Source organism: Meriones unguiculatus, chromosome 17, assembly GCF_030254825.1.
Source record: "Meriones unguiculatus strain TT.TT164.6M chromosome 17, Bangor_MerUng_6.1, whole genome shotgun sequence".
In the NCBI taxonomy this organism is placed as follows: domain Eukaryota; kingdom Metazoa; phylum Chordata; class Mammalia; order Rodentia; family Muridae; genus Meriones; species Meriones unguiculatus.
Window position 1 is genome coordinate 86,792,203 of NC_083364.1, and position 22,906 is coordinate 86,815,108.

The window sequence follows — 22,906 nt, forward strand, 5'->3', positions numbered from 1 at the left end:
AAATGAAGTAAGGAACAACCAGAGGATTAGAGGCAAAGAGAAAGCAAAATTAACACGTGTTCCACTATTCAGAATTCCCTTCAGGGGGATCTGCATCCTGTATCAGCTCACGTTAGCATGCTTGTTGGGCATGTGGAACCATTGTATCTCACTGATTCACAAGTGAGAGCAGACTATGAAGACTATTCTGGAAAGCATAAGGAAAGGGAGAAGGCTGAGATTTCAAGGGAAAGGAAGGTGCTTGTCTTTGGTGTCCCTTTGTTAGTGTGAAAGCAATGGGCAAAAGGGAGTCATTGTCTCTCTACATGTAGATTTATTTGGCCAGCCATGAGAATCCCGCAGGGATACTGCAAGCATGACTTGTGTTTTTTGTCCTAGTACTAGGGCACTCTACTTAGGCCTGTGGTAAATGGATTAAATATCTTAATGCATCCCTAAAATAATTTTGGACAGTAAGTGTGTTTGGATCCCAGCTGTCTCAACGTATATAAATGCTTTCTAATGCTCACAACTCAAACCAATCTCAAAGCAACATCAAAATGAAGCATAAGCACAAGCCACCTATAATATTTTTTATTATGGAAAATAGTTAACTAAATGGAGTTTCCAGATATAAGCACATCCAATATTTTGAGAGATTTATTATTCAATCATGCTGTCTAACAGGACCGCAGATTATTTTTAAAAGGAAGGAGAAAAAAACATTAAAGATACACATTTAAAAAGTTAATATTTTTGTAAAAAAAAATTATTGATTATTTGTGAATTTCACACCACACACCCCAAACCCCTTCATCTCCCCATCCCTCTATATCCACCCTCCATCTTTGCAGCCTATCCCCCCCCACACACACACACAAAGAAAACAATCAGAATCTCACTGTTGAAGCTGTGGTGTGTCACACACCATATTTTGCCCAAACAGCTTTGCTTGCGAATGTTCATTGCAGTGAGTCACTGCCTGGTTAGAGGCCTCTGGCTTCTGCTCCACTATCAACATTTGATCGTCACTGCGACTCTTCTCAGATATCCGGATATCCTTTGTTGATCCTGCAGCTTTGGTTCTGGAGGACCTGCCCCTTCACATGCTCCAGCGGTTCAGACTGGATGGATGTTGGGATGGGCCAACTCAAAGCCCTCATCTGGGCCAGGGTGGTAGCTGAGTTGGTCAGATTGACAGCTTTCCAGCACCGGCCAGAAGAAGGGTGAGGCCAGTTCTGCACAACCCTGTCAGCAGCGCAGCCCAGGGACATCTGCATGGCCTTTGGTGCTAACATGGGCCATGGACATCGACACCGACCCGCACTGCTGCAGGCAAACAGACCCAGACATGGTCCTTGGTGGCAGCATTGGCCAGGAACTCACCAAGGCCTAAGGCCACTCCTATCAGACTGTTCCTCAGTATCCTAGAGTGTCCCTTCTGCCTCCCTTCACTGTGCACACACCCGTCCACGTCTCTTTCTCTCCCATTTCTCCTCCACTTACTTGCTCACTTTAGTGGTGCCCAGGGCCTCTGGGTGTATTGAGCATGGTGCCAGGCAGGAGTCGTCTCTGGCGTGCTCCACCGCCGGCACCACGTGGCACCTCTTACTGTTTTCTTAAACAAAGTCAAAATTTTCTTATGACGTGTGTGTATGAGTGTGCACGTCTCTCCTTGTACTGTGTGGGCTCTTGGGATCAAACTAAAGCACGCAAATGCCTTTATCCGTGCTATCTCGCTGGCACTCCACCCTTCTTCTGGGCAGTCTATACATGTGCAAATTTTTACAATTGCAGTGTGCTCTCTGATGGGAGGATACAAGCTGTATTTTGAAACAAAGGATAACTTTTTTCACTAATTCCCTTGGTCCTGTTTCACAATGTCTTTTGTCTGTTGCCACTCCTCAGCTTTGGTTTCTATGACAACAGTATAAATCAGAAAGTATTTGGAACTATTTTTAAAGTGTGGTGTCCAGGATTTATAACTTGGGTCCAGATTATTGTAATTTAATTATTATGAGTCTCTGTGTAACATCTTTTAAAGTAGAGAAACTCAGGGTATGATTTCATTGCATGTTTGTATTTTCAAAGACTTCCTTAAAGATTTCAAAGAGGTTTGAGATAATTTAAGAAATATGATAGTACATGCTTGAAGAAATTACATACTGAAATATATAGTAACTATCCTGGTCATATAGATGAAAATTTATATTTTCTCAGCTGAAATTGTGATCCCTTATAGCACATTGTTAGTAGAAGGAATTATGTTGGGCTTAGATTTGGAGCAGTGACTAATTAAAAGTCCAGAGAGGTCAGACAGAAAATAAGAGAGTCAAAAAACCTCAAACTGTACAAAAAGTGGCCATGAATAAGTCCTTTGTCCTGTGCGGTGTGTTTTTTATAGTTGTGAAAACAGTCAGAGCCCATGGAGCATAGTGAGGAGGACAGTTTTCCTTAAAAAAAATAATAATACTATTTTAAAGTCATGTTATATTACCATGTAGGTATAAAAAAATTCACAAAACAAAACATTCAAGGTTTTCTAGGTGAAAGTATGTTCAAGAATTAAATCAGGAGCTATCAACAAGAGAGTGAGTGCTATCCAATTGACATGCTAACGTGAACAGGAGAAATTCCATAAGGTCTTGTTCCTACATAAGCCACATGTGGTCAATGGCCGCTGAAGAGGGAAAATTAGTCTACTACAGGGACAAGCTCCATATAGATTATTCAATCCCAAGGGGTCACCCCTGGACATTTGTACATGCAGGCAACATTAAATGGACCCAGCGGATTATATTTACCTCTCTGCATATATGTACATATGTATGTACACACACATTTGTATATACAGCTAAGGATAATAGTTGAAGAAGAGATCATGAATTTGGGGGTACATAGGAGCAGTTGGACAGGAAAAGAAGACAGGAGTAGTATGAGTCAGCGCTCACGTATGGGGTTCTCAAATAAAAATAAATTTGGGGGCTGGAGATATGGCTCAGCAGTTAAGTGCACTTGCAAAGAATGGAGGTTCAGTTCCTACCATTCAGATGGGGGTTTACAACCAACCGTAACTCATATTCCAAGGGATCCAGTGTCCATGGGCACTGGATACACATACAATGAAAATAAATAAGTCATTAAAAAGGTGCAGCCTTGCCAGACCACAGAGGAAGACAATGCAACCATTCCCAACGAGACCTGATAGGCTAGGGTCAAATAAAGGAGGAAGAGGACCTCTTCTATCAGTGGACTAGGGCAGGAGCATAGGGGAAGAAGAGGGAGGCAGGGTGGAATTGGGGGGAGACGAGGAGGGCACAGCTGGGCTACAAATGGAATAAATTGTAATAAATGGTAATATTAAAAATTAAAATTTAAAAAGTCAATCTTAAAATGATTAAATTTTTTTAAAAAGAGAAGGTGTTGTGTTTTTTTAGGACTATTAGATTGTCACTGTGATAAGTAGGTGCTGTGGAGTTACAGGGTAGCCGCCAGGGCTGTTAATTAGCAGTTTGTGGCTCATTTTTGTATCAAAATGAAGAATTCCCCTCACTTGTCCTCAATCTTCATGATTTTCCAAATCCAACTACCTGCTCATGTAAGTGAATGCTGTGTAATTATCTAAGCCTATAATTTGCACCATTTAAGTGAGAAGCAATGTTTGTAGTCCCATCTGAATAAATATACAAACTTCTATTTTAATATCTGAAGTAATAAGGCTCCTAATTTTATTTGGAAGGGTTTTTGGTCCTCTTGATGAAATTTAGGTACAACTTTCTAAGTGTCTTCTGGTGTGCCCATGAATGAGCATTTATTAATTAAAATATGTGCTGTTTTTCGTTCTATTTCTACGTAACATTAAGAAACTTCACATTTAGTTTTTGAATATATACATTATTATCTATAATGTTATCAATATATTTTGTTTGAAAGAGGGCAGTCAGCATCTCTCACAGAGAGTTTCTGGGCTGGAGTGGTAGCTCAATTGTGCTTACATGCAAGCATGAGGACCTGAGTTTGATTCCCAGTGACCACGTAAAAAGTCAGGTGTGGTGGTTCATTCTTGTAATCCTGGCCCCAGTCCAGCAGAGACAGGGAGATCTCTGGGACTCACTGCCTGTCCATTCTAGCTCAGTTGGTGAGCTCAGATTCTGGTGAGAGACTGGTTCTCTAAAAACAAGGTTCACAGCTCCTGAGGAACAACATTAGATGTTGACCTCCGCCCTCCACACCCACGTGCACACATGTGCATACACTAGTGCTCTTCTCCCTTAACACAGAAAAGTTCTGATAGTTAAGAACCAATGAATTAAAATAAACATATGCAAATTATATACACTGCATCGATGTTTAGGGTTTGTGGAAGTTTATATACACTGTACATTACAAAAACGTTTTCATTTCCAAGCTTTGTTTTCAGCTGATGTGGGAAACAAACTCAGTGAGAAAGGTGCTCTGAAGCCATGACTGTAGAACGTGGCGTGCAGTCGCTGAAGGCATTCTTTGCCAACATGGGTCAGTATATGGACAGCATCGCAGGGGGCCGCTGCAGCCAGTGTGTTGGGATGAGAGGAAGGAAGCAGACTGCAAGGCCCAGGCTACTGCAGTAGTCCCAGCAGGAGCTTTTGATGTTCAGAACTTAGTGGTGGGAGTGGGAGCAGTGGGAAGCATCCAGGTTAGACATGCACCTTGAAAGTGATGTGACTAGAGCTCACTGACAGATAGGATTTGTTTTCAGTAAGTGGAATAGTTAAGGAAAACTGCCCAAGTTTTGGCCAGAGCAACTGCAGCAGTTAGATTGTCACACTCTGGGGTGGTAAAGGTGGAATAGGCTTGGAAGATAATATTTAGATATAGGGTTTGGAATGTCTCTTAAATCTTCAAGTGGCAAGGCTGAATAGACATTCGTAACTGAGCCCAGAGTTCAGCAAAGATGTCTAGACGAGGGACAAATATTTACGAGTTGTTGGCATCTGTTGGTGCTTTATGTCAGGCGTCTGGATCACATCATTGAGAACAGAAAGAAGTGTGTATATTGAAGAGGAGACAACCATAGGATCAATGGGAAGGAAGAGCAGAAAAGTGTTTGTCCTGGGTCTAAGTGCTGAGAGTGTGGAGAGCATGATGAATGAGGAGAGGACCATTGTTAAGGTAGTGTGGAGGCCAGCGTTGTCATAAGTTCTGTTTCCCAGGTGCTGAAATAGTCCAAAGAGACAGTAACTGTTCAAAACATGTCATAACAAGAATTAAAAAGGAGAAAGCTTTTAAACACAGGCCCTCCCACTCTGAGTAGCCACTGAAATGAAATTGTCCTAATCATCCTTTTTCTTTTTTGTTTATACTTGTATATCATCATCATCATCATCATTATTAATTACAATTTATTCACTTTGTATCCTGACTGTAGCCCCCTCCCTCATCTCTTCCTGGTCCTCCTCCTCCCCCCATCCACTGATAGAGGAGGTCCTCCTCCCCTACAATCTGATCATTCTTAAAAGAAAAAAGAAAAGCATAAACCTAACAATTTGTCATTTTGATAGTTCATCCTAGTGTGTGATTATTGTGGACTCACTTTGGAAGACTGAACTTGCATAACAACATTGTACAAAAAGCATCAAACAGTGAGGAGAACTAGGCAATTTTGGACTTTAATTGAATCTTTACAAACCAGTGAAGGAAGGCATCGTTAGCCTCACTTTACCTGGAAGGGAACTGACACTGTATCTTATCCAAAGTGAAATGACTCACACTTGATCTCACTCCTTCTCAGTTGGTTATGAGTTTCTGAAGACCTAAGATAGTTCCAATACACCAGGAACATAGCTCTAATGCTAGCTCAAGGGGCTGAAGAAGCTGCAGGATTAGGAGTTTGGGGCCAGCCCAGGAAAAATACAAAGGTTCTGCTTCAAAAACTAAAGAAACGAGTCTTGCTTTAAGATTCCACTTTGTCCTGGCAAGATGGCTCAGCAAGAAGAAACCACACCGAATTTAATAGTGCTTCCAGTATGTGCATGCTGGTTTCAAACTTCTGGGATAAAGCAAACCTTCACACACACACATTCACATTCACACAGACACACGCAGAGACCCACATACCCACCACACACACGCTCACACACATTACATGCACAAACACTTTAATCACACATGTATATACACACAGACACATATGCGCACGCGTGCACGCGCACGCGCGCACACACACACACACACACACACACACACACACACACACACAACAGGGTTCTCTATAGCTCAGGATGGCCTTGAAGATGTCTAACTGAGGATGACCTAAGATTGGATCCCTCTGCCTCCGTATCCCAAGTGATTACAGACAAGGACCATCACACCTGGTTTAACCTTTTTCTGTGCATATATTTGAACAGAAAAAGAAAGAAAAAAAGTTCTTAGATACTAAAAACAGTTGAATTGGCAGAACAATGTGGGAAACTATATAAGGACTAAGTTTTTTGTTTGTTTGTTTGTAGATGTCATGTACTTAGTTTTAACTGGTACGTAAAAACATAAAAAAGCAACCTGCAATGTTACAAGCAATATTGTGTTACATATATGCATTGTGCAATGTCTATACCAGGTTAAACACATCTATTGTTTCAAACATCATCTCTCTGCCACAAACACTTCAGGAAGCCTTTCTTCTTGCTTTTAAAAATATACACTATGTTGTTGCTGCCTGTAGTCATAAATAGCACACCACAACTCTTTGCTCCTTTTGAAACTGTAATTTAACACCTGCCCATTAGTGTCTCTGCCATCCTGCCCTCTCTCCTAGTCTACCAAACATCTGGTAATAACCATTCTACCCTTAACTTCTAAGTCGCCAACTTTTACAGATTCCATGTAAGTATTACAGCATGTAGTACTTATCTTTCTGGCTTGACTTACTGTGCTTTACATAGAAATCTCCAGTTCTAAAAAAAAAAAAAGAAAAGAAAAGAAAGGAAGGAAAGAAGAAACCCCTAGTTCTACATAGCGCTACAAATGACAAGGTTCATTTTTTATGACTGAATAGTATTCCAAAGTGAGCATGAATCACATTTTCTTTGTTCATCTGTCAGCTGATGGATAATTAGGTTCTGTTCATTACTTGTCCCTTGTGAGTGGCGCTGCAGTGAGCCCTGTGGCACAGCCCTCTCTTTGACATGTCTGTTTTATTTCTGTTGAATATGTATCCGGTATTGAAGATCAGTTTGAATATATTGATATGCAAGTAGTTGTTCTTGGTAGCTAAAATTAGTAATATGTGGGTAATATAAGTAAGATTGGTAGCTATATTTATTTCTTTGACTTTAAGGATCATCATTACGTATTACACCTCTCTTAATTGCATTTACTCAAACCATTCCTTGCAAAGGAAATAAAAACATTAAATACATGGCCACTTAAATTGAATTTGTTTAAACAGGAGAAATTCCTAATCTAATCTTAAAACTTATAGGTTACTGTAAATGTTTAAATATTCTAACATGTCTACCTTGCCTCAGTCATTCTCCTCAGACTTCATTTTTAAAAACTTGTACCTAATAACTCTTTTTATCAAGACAAAATGCAGGATTCCATCTCAGCAATCTGTAAACAAATGTCATGAACAGTCTCTGTTGGCTGCTTTACTAGACCAAGTTTTTTTTTCTTACTTTTTCAGAATAAAGTAGGAAAATAAACAAAAAATTGTTATGTAGGCCCAACGGTTGAGGTTAGTGGTTGTTTTGAAGTTAGCTACAAAACATCTTCAATTCTTATGGATGAATTCCAAAACCATTGGCAGAAGTTCACAAAACAAGGCAGAGATGATTGTTTCCGTAACAGCAAACAGCTCCTGCTGAAGCCCTGCCTCCTTTCCATCCCTCGCCCTGCAACAGAAGAACAAAGTTCTTGTATTTTTGTGTTACTTATCTAAGGTAATCTGCTGAGACTCAGAATAAATATTTACTTTACACTACAGTGATTTTCAAACTACTATAAGATATTTAAATTTATACACTCATTGAAAACATGATTCAAAATATAAAGGATGATAGGATTTTTATTTGAAAAGTACAGATAGTATCTTATATAAAATTATTATAAAAGTGGACATAAATTACCTTATATTTTAAAATAAATATTTAAATCACTATGTATTTAGGGAATAATGGGTAATGACTGTATTAACTAATATGACAAATTACACAGGGTTATCAGAAGCAAAATGACACTGTAGAATTTATTATGGATACTACTTATTCAGCTAGGAAGTAGCTCTGATAGGTACCAATTAGAAGTTAGATAACATAGTCATCTTTCTCACAGTCAGTCGACCACACTAGCTCTATGGAGTAGGAGGAAAAAAGAAGAGAAAGGAGAGCATGAGAGAGAGATGAAGACAGACAGACAGACACACACAGAGCACAAAGAAACAGATGTTCAGACATCCTTCTACTCTGAGACTTTACATTCTGGCCTTTTCTATTAAGAAGTCTGGTATTTGTGCTTTTCAAGGGGAGAGAAACCACATTAAAGCGTGAGAAGAAAGAAAATATACACTTAGCTTAGTAACTGCTGGGGGCTGACAGGCCTTGCCACGTTCTGCTTGGATCCTCCTAAGATGAGGTCAGCAGCAAGCAAGGAAAGCATTTACAATATCAGATATCAAAAATACACCTGTCTCGGCGGTGACAAGGAAGAGGGACGAGCCTGAGTGTCCTCCTCAGCTATGGCAGGTGCTCTGGAGTGTGTCACAGGCACCCCGCAGCAGGAGAAACGCCCATCTCACCTTGACAACCATGTTAAAATTATCCATGGCCCTTTCCCCTGGCATTGTAATTCTCTAATTACTATAAATTGATAAGGCTTTTAAAAACCGAAAGTCCAAAACCCTGTCAAAATTTGGTATTTATTTGGTACTCAGTAGAAATGAGTCTAACAATAGAATTACTGTGGGAATAGAAAGAATAAATCAAAACAAATCAACATATATTGTATGAAAATTTTAAATGAAAAGCCAAGAAAACAATAGAATTGTTAAAGAAATCATGTTTGAGTCAACTGTTTTACATCACTTCTCCAGTTTTGTCAGGTCTGGGCCAATACCTAAAGCCTGTTCCCCAAATCTGACTCCGAGAAGTAGACCTGTGGTTTGGAGTCACCCATCCTGACTCTGAGACTCTGAAAATCAGAGTATAAAATGTCTTAAAAGCAGATTCAAAAACGGTTTATGGTTGTCTTGTCAGGGGACAGAGAAATGGTTATTCCACGATTATTTTTTTATATTTCTAAAATCACTTAAGCAGGAGCTAGAGAGATAGCTTAGCAGTAAAGGCAGCTGCCACTCTGGCAGAAAACTGGGGTTCAGTTACCAGCACTGACATGATGTCTCACAAGCATCTGGAAGTCCAGTTCCAAGGATTCCAATGTGCTTGTCTTGCCTAAACCAGGCAGACACACAGTTTACGTACATACATATGGGCAAAACACTCATACCAAAAAAAAAAAATCTTAAAAACCAGTCACTTAAGCATCAGATGCAGGATAGCACTTCTGCCTCCTACCAAACGCTATCTACCCACACCCATGCTTAGTACTGTTTTAACTTCTGTGTCTTAATAAGCAATTTCAGGCTTGCTAATAAAAGCTGAATGTTCCAATGTTTTCAATTTGTTTAAAACAGTTAAGAATACAAATTATGTTTTGTAAAGTTTAGCATAAAAAGATGTATCAGTAGAATTCTCTAATATCACAATGCTGTCAGATTTGTAATCTTTAAATGAGCATTTATTTTGCATTAACTTTGCTAGTGTTTTCAATATTTTTCTGAAGCAGAAGGCTTATAAAATAGAGTAAATAGGCTCATTAGAGGAGGTCCATTGGGGGCTACTTTGGCCTGGGTATCACCAAAGGCCCTGGACATGTGGTTGGGAGGACCTGTTAATAAGCACATTTTTTGTAAAATGTTCAAGAACGGCATTAGTTCTTTTCTATTTCATAGTGCTAGGACATAAACCAAGTGCCTGTGTGTGCTAGGCAGGCACTCTCTCACTAAGTTAAATCCCTAGCGTAAGAAGGACACTTTCCTATGCTGTCTTTGGCAGAGCACAGAATTATGGGCTTCGTGTTAGCATGTTTGTTTAGCTTCCCATTAGCACAGGGCTTGGATAAATGAAGTGGTCTCCAAGGACTGTGGCCTGATAACGCCACCTTTAAAACAGTGGGGTCTTACAGGGCCATGGTTATGTGCACATTCATGAGCTCTATCAAACTCCTTAGCACAGAAGGTTGTATCTATTTTACTTTCCATGTCTCTGCTGAGACTACGACTCACAGAATCTCAGCCTTTATATTTCACACACATGCTACCAATAATAGTCTACTGACATAAATGCTTACAGAAGGAATCCAAAAGCCAAGGGAAACCTCCCTGCTAATTGTTGCTTCAGGTTTCCTTTGATTAGTGTTCAGGAAGCCGAAAGAATAAGAACCATTTATTTTAAAGTGCAGAGCATGAAAACAATAGCCTGGCAGTGTTGTTTGACTGTCATGTCTGTGATCGGCAGGCGGAGATCACTCACCTTTAGCTACCTCATTTCTTGTAAATCCAAGGATGATAGTCTTGATATAGGCAGTTCTCTGACGCACTCTTAAAAACAAAACAGAACAAAAAACCTGGTCCTACATCTCCATGTGTGAGCACACACAAAACACATAGTTGCTTGGGTCAGTCAAGCAAACAGACTTTAGAAGTGGCCTGATGAAAATCTGCACACATTTGAATCTCTGGGACTTTTGGATCTGTGTCCTGAAACAGTCAGAGGACATCAGGACAGTGTGTGCAACTAGAAGAAGGCCCCAGTTTTTGAAATTCACTCAAATCAAATATTAAAAGCCAGGAACAAAGTTTTTATGCCGAATATGGAATGTGAGTGTCTATGTGTCATATTTCAGGTGAAATGGCTGTCTAGGACGTGCATGACTGGATTTGTGGCAGAATCAAAGGGACAATTTAACTTCTGGGGTATTCCAGCCTGAGCGGTCTGTGGCAAGCAGTGAAAGAACTCATTTCATACCTTGTAGGATAAAAAACTGAATAGGCTTCCACTGTCACCATTGTTATCAGTTGGCTATTTTATTAACTGTTATCTTCAATCAAAATTATAGCACAAAGGAAGTCCAGATTTGTGGGAAGAGTATTGTCTATAAAACACAATCCAAATCTATTATAGACCAAAATAAAACATTTTTTATGGAGAGAGAGAGAGAGAGAGAGAGAGAGAGAGAGAGAGAGTGTGTGTGTGTGTGTGTGTGTGTAAATGTGTGTCTGTTCTTTCCTTCTAACATGGAGTTCTGGGATAAAACTCGGGTCACCAATTTTTATATATAAACACACATACATACACAAGACATGAAGTTGGGAGGGGAAGGGATGTGTTTTGAGAGTACAAGAGGAGTTAGAGGGGAGTAAATGGAGATGGATATGATCATATTTCATATGTATATGTAATACCTTTAATGTATGCAATTCTTTTTGCATGAAATTCTTAAGGATAAATGAAACTCATAATTAAATATGAAAGTTAATGAATAAACAAAAGTTTTAAACTTTCAAATACATTCATGTAAAATTTATGAAAGAGTAAGTACAACTCATGAATAAACTTGTTTTCCATAGAACTTTTAGTGGTATTTGAAATTTTTAAAAATGTTTTTCAAAACAAGTTTTAGTAAGTAGAAAATTGGAATTAACAAAAAAGGGAAAAATTCATGTTTCTATTTTGAGTTATAAAATCTAGTTTCCAAACCTCCCAGTCCCAGACTGTATTGAAGTGTTCCTGGATAAATGGAAACCTTCAAGCCAGCTGAAGAAAATAAACACTCCCAGTAGGCGTGTGGTGTTTGGAGAGTTCAAAGCTAGGACAATGTGAAGGGAGCAAAGATTATCTCTTCCTCTTTTGCTCAGATTTCCCCTTAACTGGTTTCCAGAGAATATTAGTCTTTATTGTTTTGTCTAAAAAGTCCACTAAAATACTTCAAAACTCAACAAGACCTGTCAGTCATAATCAAGAGCTGCTGTGGGACACCAGTTCAGGCGCTTCAAAGTGTCCTTTGAATGTTTCGGAACCTTTCAAGATTGAAATCATAATTGTTACAGAAACACTCAGAGATTCCATCATTAAATGTAGGAGAACACAAGAAAGTCCTGCCTTCTTATAAACTCATTTATGAAAATCTGGTTCAGCTGTAGTCTTGATCCATCTTCTGCTTTCTGAAGATCCAGGCTCTGTCTTTGAACTCTAGAGAATAAAACCGGGGAAGGAGAGAAAATGGTGGAAAGAGCAGCTCTTGGAAAGGGAGAGGTGAGGGGCTTCAGAGGAATGCGGGAGGAAAGAAAAACAGCTTGTATGTGAAGGAAGTCCATGGGAAAAGCAGAAAGCAAACTTGAAGAGATTCCCTGGACCTTTTTCACAGCTTTTGAAATATAGGAGCCCAAAAGGCTGTTTGAAGTGACTCTTTGGTGTCTCTGACTCCCCTCTATCACTGAGCCCCGCAACCTGCTGTCATCTACACCCATTTGCATTTGTGATCATCAGTAACAGGATCTATGGAAGTCTGCATTCTTCAGCCACATGAAGCTTACCAGCTTCCATGGTGGAGACAGTTACAACTTAGAATCAAAACCCAAATAAAAGAACTAGACACTTAAGTCTTGCAGACATTAGGAAGTTTTACTTTACAATGAGACTTGCTGCCGTGCCTCAAAGAGAGAAAACAGGGGAAATAAAATTTCTTCTTAATGGTTGTATGCCTTAGGAGTGAGAAGAACCATCAGATAAATAAGCAAAAGAGAAGATCTCATCTCATATGAAAATTTTTCCCTTCCCAGAAATAAATTATCTTCCATCATTATAAAATTTCAATTTCATAAGAACGTTAAAGGCATCGAGCCCACAATTCTCTGTTGGCTTACCTGTGTACATGGTCCTTAAGCTAGCCTGACTGGAGAAAGACTTTTCAGCTAGGAGTGACTTCCACACCACACTTCCAATACACGTTTGTCTGTTCATCGCTTCAGTTTTAAATGTCAAGACATGGGCATGGTGCTACCTGCATCTAGTGGGTAGAAGCCAGAGATGGTGTAATTGCTCAAGAGTGTATAGGACAGTCTTCTAAAAGAAACTATCAGACCCCAAAAGTCATAACAGCAGTATTGAGAAACCCTGGAGAAGAATCATCTGAGATTTTCATGGTGATCTTTATCATTGGGCATGGTCTCTTCACTTTTTCCTTCATGTTGTACTCAGAGCCAGGCCTTTGCCTTCATTAATACTTACTTCTCTTCTCCCTTATCCTGCCTTCAGTAGAACAAAGGACCTTTCTACAGGACATCTGTATTAATTGGCAGTCCTTGTTCAACTTGAGGAAAATGGTGCCTGGTGCCTAGTATAACAGAGTACAGTACGATATAGAATAGACTCATATGGTACAGTATAAATCACCATGTGAGATTTGGGTGCTGCATTGGTTATGTTTGCATAGCTGTAACCAAGATACTTGAGACAAGCCTTAAGGCGGGAACATTTTATTTTGGCTCATGGTTTCATGGTCAGTTGGCCTGAGGAGCTTGGGAAGAACATTATGGCATCATGATTGTGAGGTGAATGACCTTCTTCCACTCCATGGTGGACAGGAAGCAGATAATGGTGGGCAAGGTCAAGTTAGCTTCAGTACCTCACCCCAGTGACTTATTTTATGCAGCTAGACCACACCTTATAAAGTTTCCAAAACCTTCCAAAATACAACCATCACCCTTCCTGGGGGAGCATTTCATATTTAAACCAGTACATACTGGTTTAATGAGTACATACTTGGAAAACACTGGGGATGTTGCCTTACACCCAAGCACTTACTACATGTTGACCATTATTATTTTACTCTCAGGAATACCAAGTTCTGTGCTGGCCAACTCACTTCCTCTTTCTACCACAAGTCTGGAAAGAAGGTGTATTTTAGTAATAGTGGTCTCTCTCAAATGCTTGCCTAAGCTATCAAACTGTTCCAAGTCTGTACTGACCAGTGTTTTTTATTTTTATTTTGTTTTTGTTTTTTAAAGTAATGAGGCAAGAAGTGCGCTATTTTTTTCTTTCTTGATTTTGGGTATTTATGTTCTTTCTTGGAACAAGGAACATTGATGAATAGTACAGGACAAAGAGGAAAAAGGAAAAATAATCCAAAGCATTGTGGTGGATGGCAGAATTCTCAGCCTATATGGATGCAAAGATAGGTGTGTCCTGGAAAAAGTACGGGATTCTGGCATTAGTGACCCTGTACATTGTGTGCCTTTCACTGTAATAAAAATTGTAGAAACAAGAGAAAGTTTGCATCTAAGCAGGTGTGTTATTTTGCCCATGAATCTGTGGTGGAATTAGAGAAAGGAGATATAAGTGTCTAGAGAGGCTTGCAGGTTTCATCCCCAAAGAGATATCAGAACCAAGATAAGGATTATGAAGATTTTCTTTGTTTGTTTGGTTGGTTGGTTGTTTGGTTGGTTGGTTGTTTTTCATTTTTTTAAAGGTAATTGAGTCAATGAGAGGATAAAAGACTATATAAAAAGGAGATAGTTGAATCTTCTCTAAGAAGCTATTTCTGGATGGATGGATAGACGGATGGATGGATGAGTGGGAGTTGGTGGGTGGATGGATATTTGGGTGAAAGGGTGAGTGGGTGGGTTGATGAATTTTGGGTGAGTGAGCGGATAGAGGAATAGGTAGATAGATGAATGGGTGACTGGCTGGATGGGTGGGTAGATGGATATGTGGATGAGTGGGTGATAGATAGATGGGGTGTGTGGAGGTGATAGATGGATGGAAGGATAGTTGGCTGAAGAGATGTGTGGGCAGGTGGATAGATGGTCCGTGGATAGATGGACACTATATTGCAAATAAATTAAAAGCAGCTTGTTTTCAGAGGTACTGAGGAGTACATGCTTTCTGCAGTCTATTCTGCTAGAGAAATATCTAAAATCCCAAATCACCATAAAAAAATGAAAGTGACATGTGTGGTATGATTTCCCTGTTTTTGTATTTTATGTTTTATGTGCTATGAATTATGAAATAATTGTTACTCAATTTAGGCTGGCTTTGTTGAATGCAAACATTTGAAAACAGACTCCCATGATGATTATCCATTGATTTTATTCTTTCAGATCATAAGGCAAATGGATTTTCAGCATCAAAAGACCACCATCAAGAAGTTACAGTAATCGAATACCAAGGTATAGCATCTTATTGATCTGTTTACATACCTTGTGAGGATGTTATGTGATGCCTTCTGTTTGTTAAGGTTTGTGTGCTGTTTCTCTCTCCCCCTCCCTCTTCCTTTTCTCTCCCCCACTCCCCTCTGTGTGTGTGTGTGTGTGAATGTGTTTGTGTTGAGGGAGGGTATCCATTGTGGGAGGACAACTTTGTGGAGTCAGTTTTCTCCTTCCACCTTATGTGAATTCCAGGGATCAAACTCAGTTCGCCAGACTTTTGTAGCCAGCCTTTTAATGGCTGAGCCATCTCACTGCCTCTTATAGCCAGTCAGGTTTTGGTCTTTCAGCCGCCTAAAGAGGAACTTTTGGACTTCAGGCACCCTGTCTTCAAAGATTAGCAAAATGAGGGTGGGGCAGAAGTTCCATTAGGTTACCTAGGCAGTACAAGATTAGGGTGGTAAAATGAAAAGCAGTGGGATATTTCAGTTAAGGCCTTTATGTTGTGATATACTACTTAGTTAAGTTAAAACAACATACTTTATTGTGGGTCAGTTTCAAATGAGGGAAGGTGGCTAAGAGGAACTAAATGCCCAAGAGTGATTTGGACTCTGGCGCACTTACAGGACGAGCTGGGCAACATGCCAAGAAGGGAGGCTGGAAAGGTAAAGAGTGCACACACAGGAGAGCATGACCTCCAGAGTCTAAGAAAGTGAAGTTCAGTCTTCTACTCACTTTCTCACAGCACTTCCTCGTCCAGCCAGACCCCCGGTGTACATGCCTGGATTTGAATGTCTCAATTAAAATGTCATGATTGCACACTTTATTCGTACACTACTTTTAAAACACTGAGGCAAAACTAACGTAACTTTAACACCTGACATCTTAAAGTATAAGCACTTCAGTGGTACTCAGTGTATCCAACGTGTTCTAAAACTACAACCCCTCTCTGGATGCAGAATGCTTTCTCCACTCCAAAGTGAAGTTCTATGCATACTTGCCATTACTTTTTTAAAGACATGCTTTATCTTTAATATAGAAAATTCTTCCATAATTTATTGCAATCAAATGTTTATCCCAGGGATGAAGCTACTGTGCTCAGTGAGAAATTACTTAATGGCAAAGCCAGCTTCCCATTTTCAAGGACTGGGTTAAATGCATGGGCACATGTGCACCCCATCCACACACCCACACAAATGAATCCCTGCGCGCGTGCACGCACGCGCACACACACACACACACACACGCACACACACACACACACACACACACACACACAGAGTCAGTCTGACTCCAGAGCAAATGTTTACTGTTTTTTTTTTTTTTTCTGTCACTTCTGTTCTTTTAATTAGAGTGGCCTTCATTTCTATTTTCTCTCTGCCCTGCTTATTCCAGTTTGGCTCTCCATTAAGCAAAAATCAGTTTCTATTTTCTTCTACATTTAGTTTGGGGACATATATATTTTTTCAGTAACTTGAAGTTTGTAACATTTTGTGATTTATATATGTGGAATACATTTCATTCAGTTTTTTTTTTCTCATATTTCTCTGATGTCAAGAACTTGTGAATTAATCCCTGCTTCCCAGACCTGCTGGTATGTCTCCCTTCCCATGGTGCTGTGAAAGCAGATTAAGCTGGAAATCAGGGCAGCTCTGCCAGGCTTGTACAGCACAGGAGCAGCTCTCTGTCTAAAACTGAACCTTTTTAATCAGTTTTCAATTTAATAGCAACCATTTTCTTAGCAATGTTCTTTTCCTTTCCATCAAAATTAAACAAACAAAACTGACAACATAATCCACCTTAATAGAAAAGGTTGGCATGCCTTTTTGTATATTAATGTGTCTTGGGTGAAAAAATATGATTTATATCAATACTGTTTTTTTACTATCCAAAGAAGAGGTTACATTTTAGTTCAGATTTGGGCAGTGTAAATGTAGACATACGATGATATTGTGTGTAGATTTCTATCATGTGGAGGCAAGCTTATATTTAAAACTAAAGCTAATTTCCTCATGGATGAAAATAACAAAGATTATTTATGGAGCATATGTTGTATGCAAGATATAATGTGACAAGAATTATTATTTTAGCATTTCACTAATATCAGTATGATGTTCCCATTGTCTAAGGCCTACTACGTGACAAAGGTCTAAATCGATAGCTTATGCTGTGAACTACCACCACAAACCTGATACAGAAGCCAGATACAGAAATTTTTGCCAGCTGTGAGGTTTGAATTTTGGCTGAAGGAGAAAAGGTAGAATTAGCATCTAGGTTCTTTATCCCGAGAAGTTAGTTCCATAATTCTAGTACTTTCACTATATATGTGAAAATCCCAGGTCTGTCATTCCAACATACTACAGACTCTAAAACAATAGCCTTGTTCTCCAACAATTTTAGAGAGTAATAGCTCAAAGTGTTGATACTTTAGTTCTGGGTTTTGACTCCTCCCTTGTGCCGGACACAATTTCTCAAAGAATCTTAGAAATAAGCTCCCTGTTTTCTAAATTTGTGATCAGATGTTACCTTCTGAAAGAGGTCAACTTTGTTTTGTACGTTGGATTTTTGTTCCTACATCTTCCTTGCTGCTTTAGTCTCCCTCAATCTCCTGAGGTTCTTGCTGTTTGTTGGCCTGACTTTCCCTGCTAAACTGTCAGATCCCAAAGGGCAAAGGATCCTTACTCTGATTGAAGCTCAAGAACAACACTGGCCACGAGGCATTACTGAACATATCTTGGACAGCTGGCTAGATCCCTTCTTTACATTATATGTGTTTGGTGAAAAGGAGAATAAAGTCAAACCCCTAGGGTGGGGAAAGTCCTTGATTACATTTTTCTAATAGAATTTCCTCAGGTCTTTCAACAGAGCAGTAAGGGAGAAATCAGGAGAACTCACCAAACAGGATGCATTTGTGTGCATGTTTAGTTAATTATGTGAAATAATGTGGTGCAGTATAAAATTATCTCTTAAGATGCAGGGGTAAGCCACAGAGAAATGGTGAAAATGAGTGTGGGTGTGTGGGTGTGTGTGGAAAACTCAACGGGAAGGAAACCTATCTAAAACTCAAGACTCCGGAAGTTACCACCCTTTCTCCTTAATCAACAGAACGGAACTGTTTGCTCAGACAGGTCCCTTAGCACACATTTGTCTTTGTAGCATAGTTTAAACTCCTCTGAATGATTGCTCTGTGGGGTGTGAAAGCTTAAAGCTTTAAGCATCCTTAAAACAGCTTCAGGTTCCATTTTTCCTTGCCTTTCTTTTCCCTAGTCAGTTTTCTACTACCTTTCATTTTATTTCTGTCAATAGATGTACAATTGAAATTTTAGAAACACAGCACAGGCTACACACAACAATGAACACTTATCTATCACATAGCAATCACTTCTGGGTTACAAATTTCAAACTTATGCCTTATTATAGATATTTTGTCTATGATAGAGTATATGAAATTGGGTCTTTTTAAAAATGGCATTAAATGTTCTTAAACACCAAAATTGTCCATATGAAAACAATCTTCACTTAATTTTTCTTTCAGTGGAAAATCCTGTGCTTTTCATTTTTAGGTCAAACCCCATGCTTTTTGGTTAAAAATATTCAGAAATATGGAATTGGCACTCCAAAGTCCCTGCTTGAAGCATACTTTCAAACTATTCATAGCTGGAGCTTCTGCTTGGCAGCTTGGAGTAGCAATGAGACCAGTGTGTTGTCCTAGTGTCCCCTAGTTGTCTCATTTAGATAGTCAAAAGAGGTGACTCCCTCAGTAGTTCCAGAAATTCCTTAATGATGGAACTGTGGGAAATTTACTGTAATAAAAGTGATCTTCACTACACTGAAGTAAAATTAATGAGAAGATTAATCTTTTGACAGTTTATCCAGATTGAGGTAAGTTATAGGCAGTCATTTTGAAGTCCTACAATTTATTACAGGACTAAATTAGCTATATTATCAATATATTCATAGAGTGAGTCACAAGGGAGCTGAGTGGGAATTTAGCCTGTGAGGAATGTCTGTGCATTTTCCCAGCCTTGAGTGGACTAAGTGTCTTTCTTAGGTACAAATCTACAGTAATCCCCTAGCCCTCCAGACCAGGCTGGCCTCAAGCTTGCAGAGATCTGCCTGCCTGCCTCCGCCCAGTGTGCTATGGTTAAAGGTGTGTGCCACCACTGCCAAGCTTAGGCCATCCCCTTGATGCTCATCCATCGTTGTCTTTTTTTTTTTTTTTACTTTTTTTTTCCATTGTTGTCTCAAACGGCATTATCTTACCTGCATCTTCCAGCAAACTGTAGACTCTTTGGATGCCGAGATTTAGAATAACAAGTAAATAATTAATTACTGCTGCTATTTGTTAAGTACCAATCTTGAGTAAGTCTGTATGTTTTGCATATATTGCTGCTTTTAAAGACTCACAACTCTGTGAGCTACTATCCCATTTCTAGTGAAGGAAACTCAGATTCCACAATACAGAAAGCAGGATTGTGCCACATAACTATTACAGAGAAGAGATGTCATGCTCCCACTTCACCTCTTGGTTAAGCCAACATGGCACTTCTTGATGTGATGCACTTATGTACATGTGTGTATGGCTCAGTGGAGATAAATGGGTAGATGCAAATGCAAAAAAAAAATGTAATTTAAAGATGCTTTAAGGTTTTTTTAATTTAAATAAGATGTAAGCTCATAGGAATAATTAAAAACCATATTTTTGCTATTGTTCCTAGAGGCTATTTTAGCTTGTAAAACTCCAAAGAAGACCACGTCTTCCAGATTAGAGTGGAAGAAACTGGGACAGGGTGTCTCCTTAGTCTACTATCAACAGGCTCTCCAAGGTAAGAAACTATAGGCGCAATGAGGCCACAGCGAGCAGATACCAAATGCAGCCCATATCCTTTAACTTACAAATGGGAACAGGACATGACTGATTACTGAAAATGTGTTTCTGTAAGTGTGAGATGAAATGAATAGTGTCTTGAGACTAAATTACAACAGCTACAAAAACGAAACAGAGCAAAAGTGGGCAGATTCCACTGAGTCCTGGGACCCTTGATTGCTTAACACAAGACACAATTATTTTTGCTGGCCTAGTAAATTAAACTGTTGAGAGAAGGGAAAAAGACTGATCTGAAATTGGGCTGGACACATGATGGTATGCACCGTTCATCTCAGCACTCCAGCAACAAAGGCAGGAAGATGATCTCTGTGAGTGTAAGGCCAGCATAGTCTACATAGCAGAACAGTCAGGATTACAAAGAGAGACCCTATCTCAAGCAAAGCAAAACAAAAAGGTATGAGATTGGGATAGAGGGATCCTGCTCAGTAATAATAGCCTCCTCTTCTTTCCCATTTCTCTCTAGAAAGCAAGCCTGAAGCCTGGAGTGTTAGGCACTGTGAACTATTCATTGCAAAGGAGCCTGCAGAGTTAGACTGTTAGTTACAATAACTGTTAGCAAGTATTTTGCATTTGTTGTCCATGTCTTTAACTCTCTCGTCTCCCCACTGATTGTATAATTTATTATTAATTAAAATGTGATAATGGATGGACTACATTGTTAGTTTGTAGGGAACTTTGCTGTTGCTGTGATAAACTACTATGACGCAAGCAACTTAAGGAAGAGAGAGTTTATTGCGGCACTCAGAGGATGGAGTCCGTCATAGTGGGGAAGGCAGCCGGATCAGGAAGCTTACTGATCTCATTTCTATCCATACACAGGAAGTGGAGATGTACAAAAGAAAGTGGGGTGAAGCTATACTCCCTCAAGGCCCATGTCCAGTGATGTATTTCCTCCAGCAAGGCTCCACCTCCTAAATGCCCAATTACCTCCAAGACAAAAGGGCCAAGGTTTCAAAGTCATAAGCCCATGAGAGACATTTCTTATTCAAACCACAATAGCCACTGAAGGACACATGTTTTTTTCTTTAATCCCAGTCACTCAGGAGGTAGAGGAAGACAGAGCTCTGGGAGTGCAAGTTTGGTTTGGTCTACATAATGAATCCTAAAACACTCAAAGGAATGTGGTGAAACCCTATATCAAAAATCAAATAAATAAAATATGTCATCTGATTCTGCCCCATTAAGATAAAACTGTAAGTTTCAAATGGCTAAGAGAACAGGTATTTTCTCTATAATTTTCTACAGTTGTCAATTCGAGCACCTGTATATTACACAAAACCCCATTTTATTTTATTTTTATTACATGTATTTATACATGCCATGTGGACAACCAGCAGGAGTTGGTTCTCATTCCACCATGTGGAAATCCGGGATGAAATTCAGAGTTTTGGACTTGGCAGCAAGCATCTTTTCCCACTTTAACTCAGTGTTTGTTGTTATAAAAACCTAATCAAGATAATGTATTTAAGATCCTTTCAACCTACCTTTTCCTCTCTGGTATCATTTGAATAACTATATATAAAGTTACTGTTTTGACCAGTTAAATCAAGCTCTTCACTTTTTAAGCAGAAATAGATCCTAGAAAGGTGGCAAGGCAGTCATTTGGTTGAGTTCTTTAAAACCAATCATGGTGCCAGGTATGGTGGTTCCAGCACACCTATAATTCTAGAATTCAGGAGGCAGACGTAGGTGATCTCTGTGAGTTCAAGACCAAAATATCAAAAGACTTGTCTACTTAGAGAGCCTTAAGCCAGCAAAGGCTATATAGTGAGACCATGTCTCAGAAAGAAAGAGGGGGAGAGGTGTTAAGCTAAATAGTCTTTTGTTGTTATTTTGGGGGACAGGTTTCTCTGTGTGTAGCCCTGGCTGTCCTGAAACTCTGTAGACCAGGCTGTCCTCAAACTCAGAGATCAGCCTATCTATGTCTCACAAGTGCTGGGATTGAAGGTGTGTGCTACCATGTCTGGCTCTAAACAGTCCTTTTTTTAATAGTCTAAAAATGTCCTCCAAAATACATGATATGCATATGTAAGGTCAAAGTTTGAAATTGGGTTTTTACCAGGAAAACAAATGCTTTAATTTTGAGTGAAGTGACTTGAGAAAGATGCTATATACAAAGTTGTTTGCATTATTTCTAATGTTACTATCTTTTCCCCCATAAAAGGTGACTTTAAGGATCGTGCTGAGATGATAGATTTCAACATACGGATCAAAAATGTTACAAGAAGTGATGCTGGAAAGTATCGCTGTGAAGTCAGTGCTCCATCTGAGCAAGGGCAGAACCTGCAGGAAGATACAGTTACTCTACAAGTACTGGGTAATGCGTACACGAATGTGTAACTGGGTACCACGCATGCAGAAGTGTAACTGCTGTTAGCTGTCCCGTCCTCATCCCCCAGCATGGGGAGTAAGACACTGACTCAGAGCCCCAACCAAGACTGCCATAAAATCTAAAAGCACCTTCTCAGCAAGAGCCAGGTCATTCCCATCATCTCAATAGGTGTTGAAATCACTAATTTTCATTTCCACAAATTAGATTAAGACTGAACATTTTGCCCAAGATTCTGCTTTTTGTTAGTTTGTTTTCCAATAGCCTAGGTGGTATCACATAAGTTCCCTCTCACCTCACCCTTTCATCTTCAGTACAACAGAGGCAGGCTAGATCTCTATTGCACTTAGAATTGCTAGGCATTTCCTTCAGTAATTAGCCAGAATAAACCCTCCATTTAAAAGGCCCATGCTGAGAACTGGCAAAACGGGCCAGCAGTGATTAAGAGCACTTGCTGCTCTTACAGATAACT

The 22,906-nt window shown here is 39.5% G+C and overlaps 1 protein-coding gene across 1 annotated transcript in view; it reads left to right on the plus strand.

Moving 5' to 3' along the window:
* The window catches only part of Jam2 (junctional adhesion molecule 2), a 60,104-nt gene that overhangs the window by 17,609 nt on the left and 19,589 nt on the right, over window positions 1-22,906 (plus strand). Inside the window, exons 2-4 of the mRNA XM_060370677.1 lie at window positions 15,173-15,241; window positions 19,936-20,043; window positions 22,270-22,422. Coding sequence (XP_060226660.1) covers window positions 15,173-15,241; window positions 19,936-20,043; window positions 22,270-22,422 — 330 coding nt within the window. The remainder of the gene's footprint in view (window positions 1-15,172; window positions 15,242-19,935; window positions 20,044-22,269; window positions 22,423-22,906) is intronic.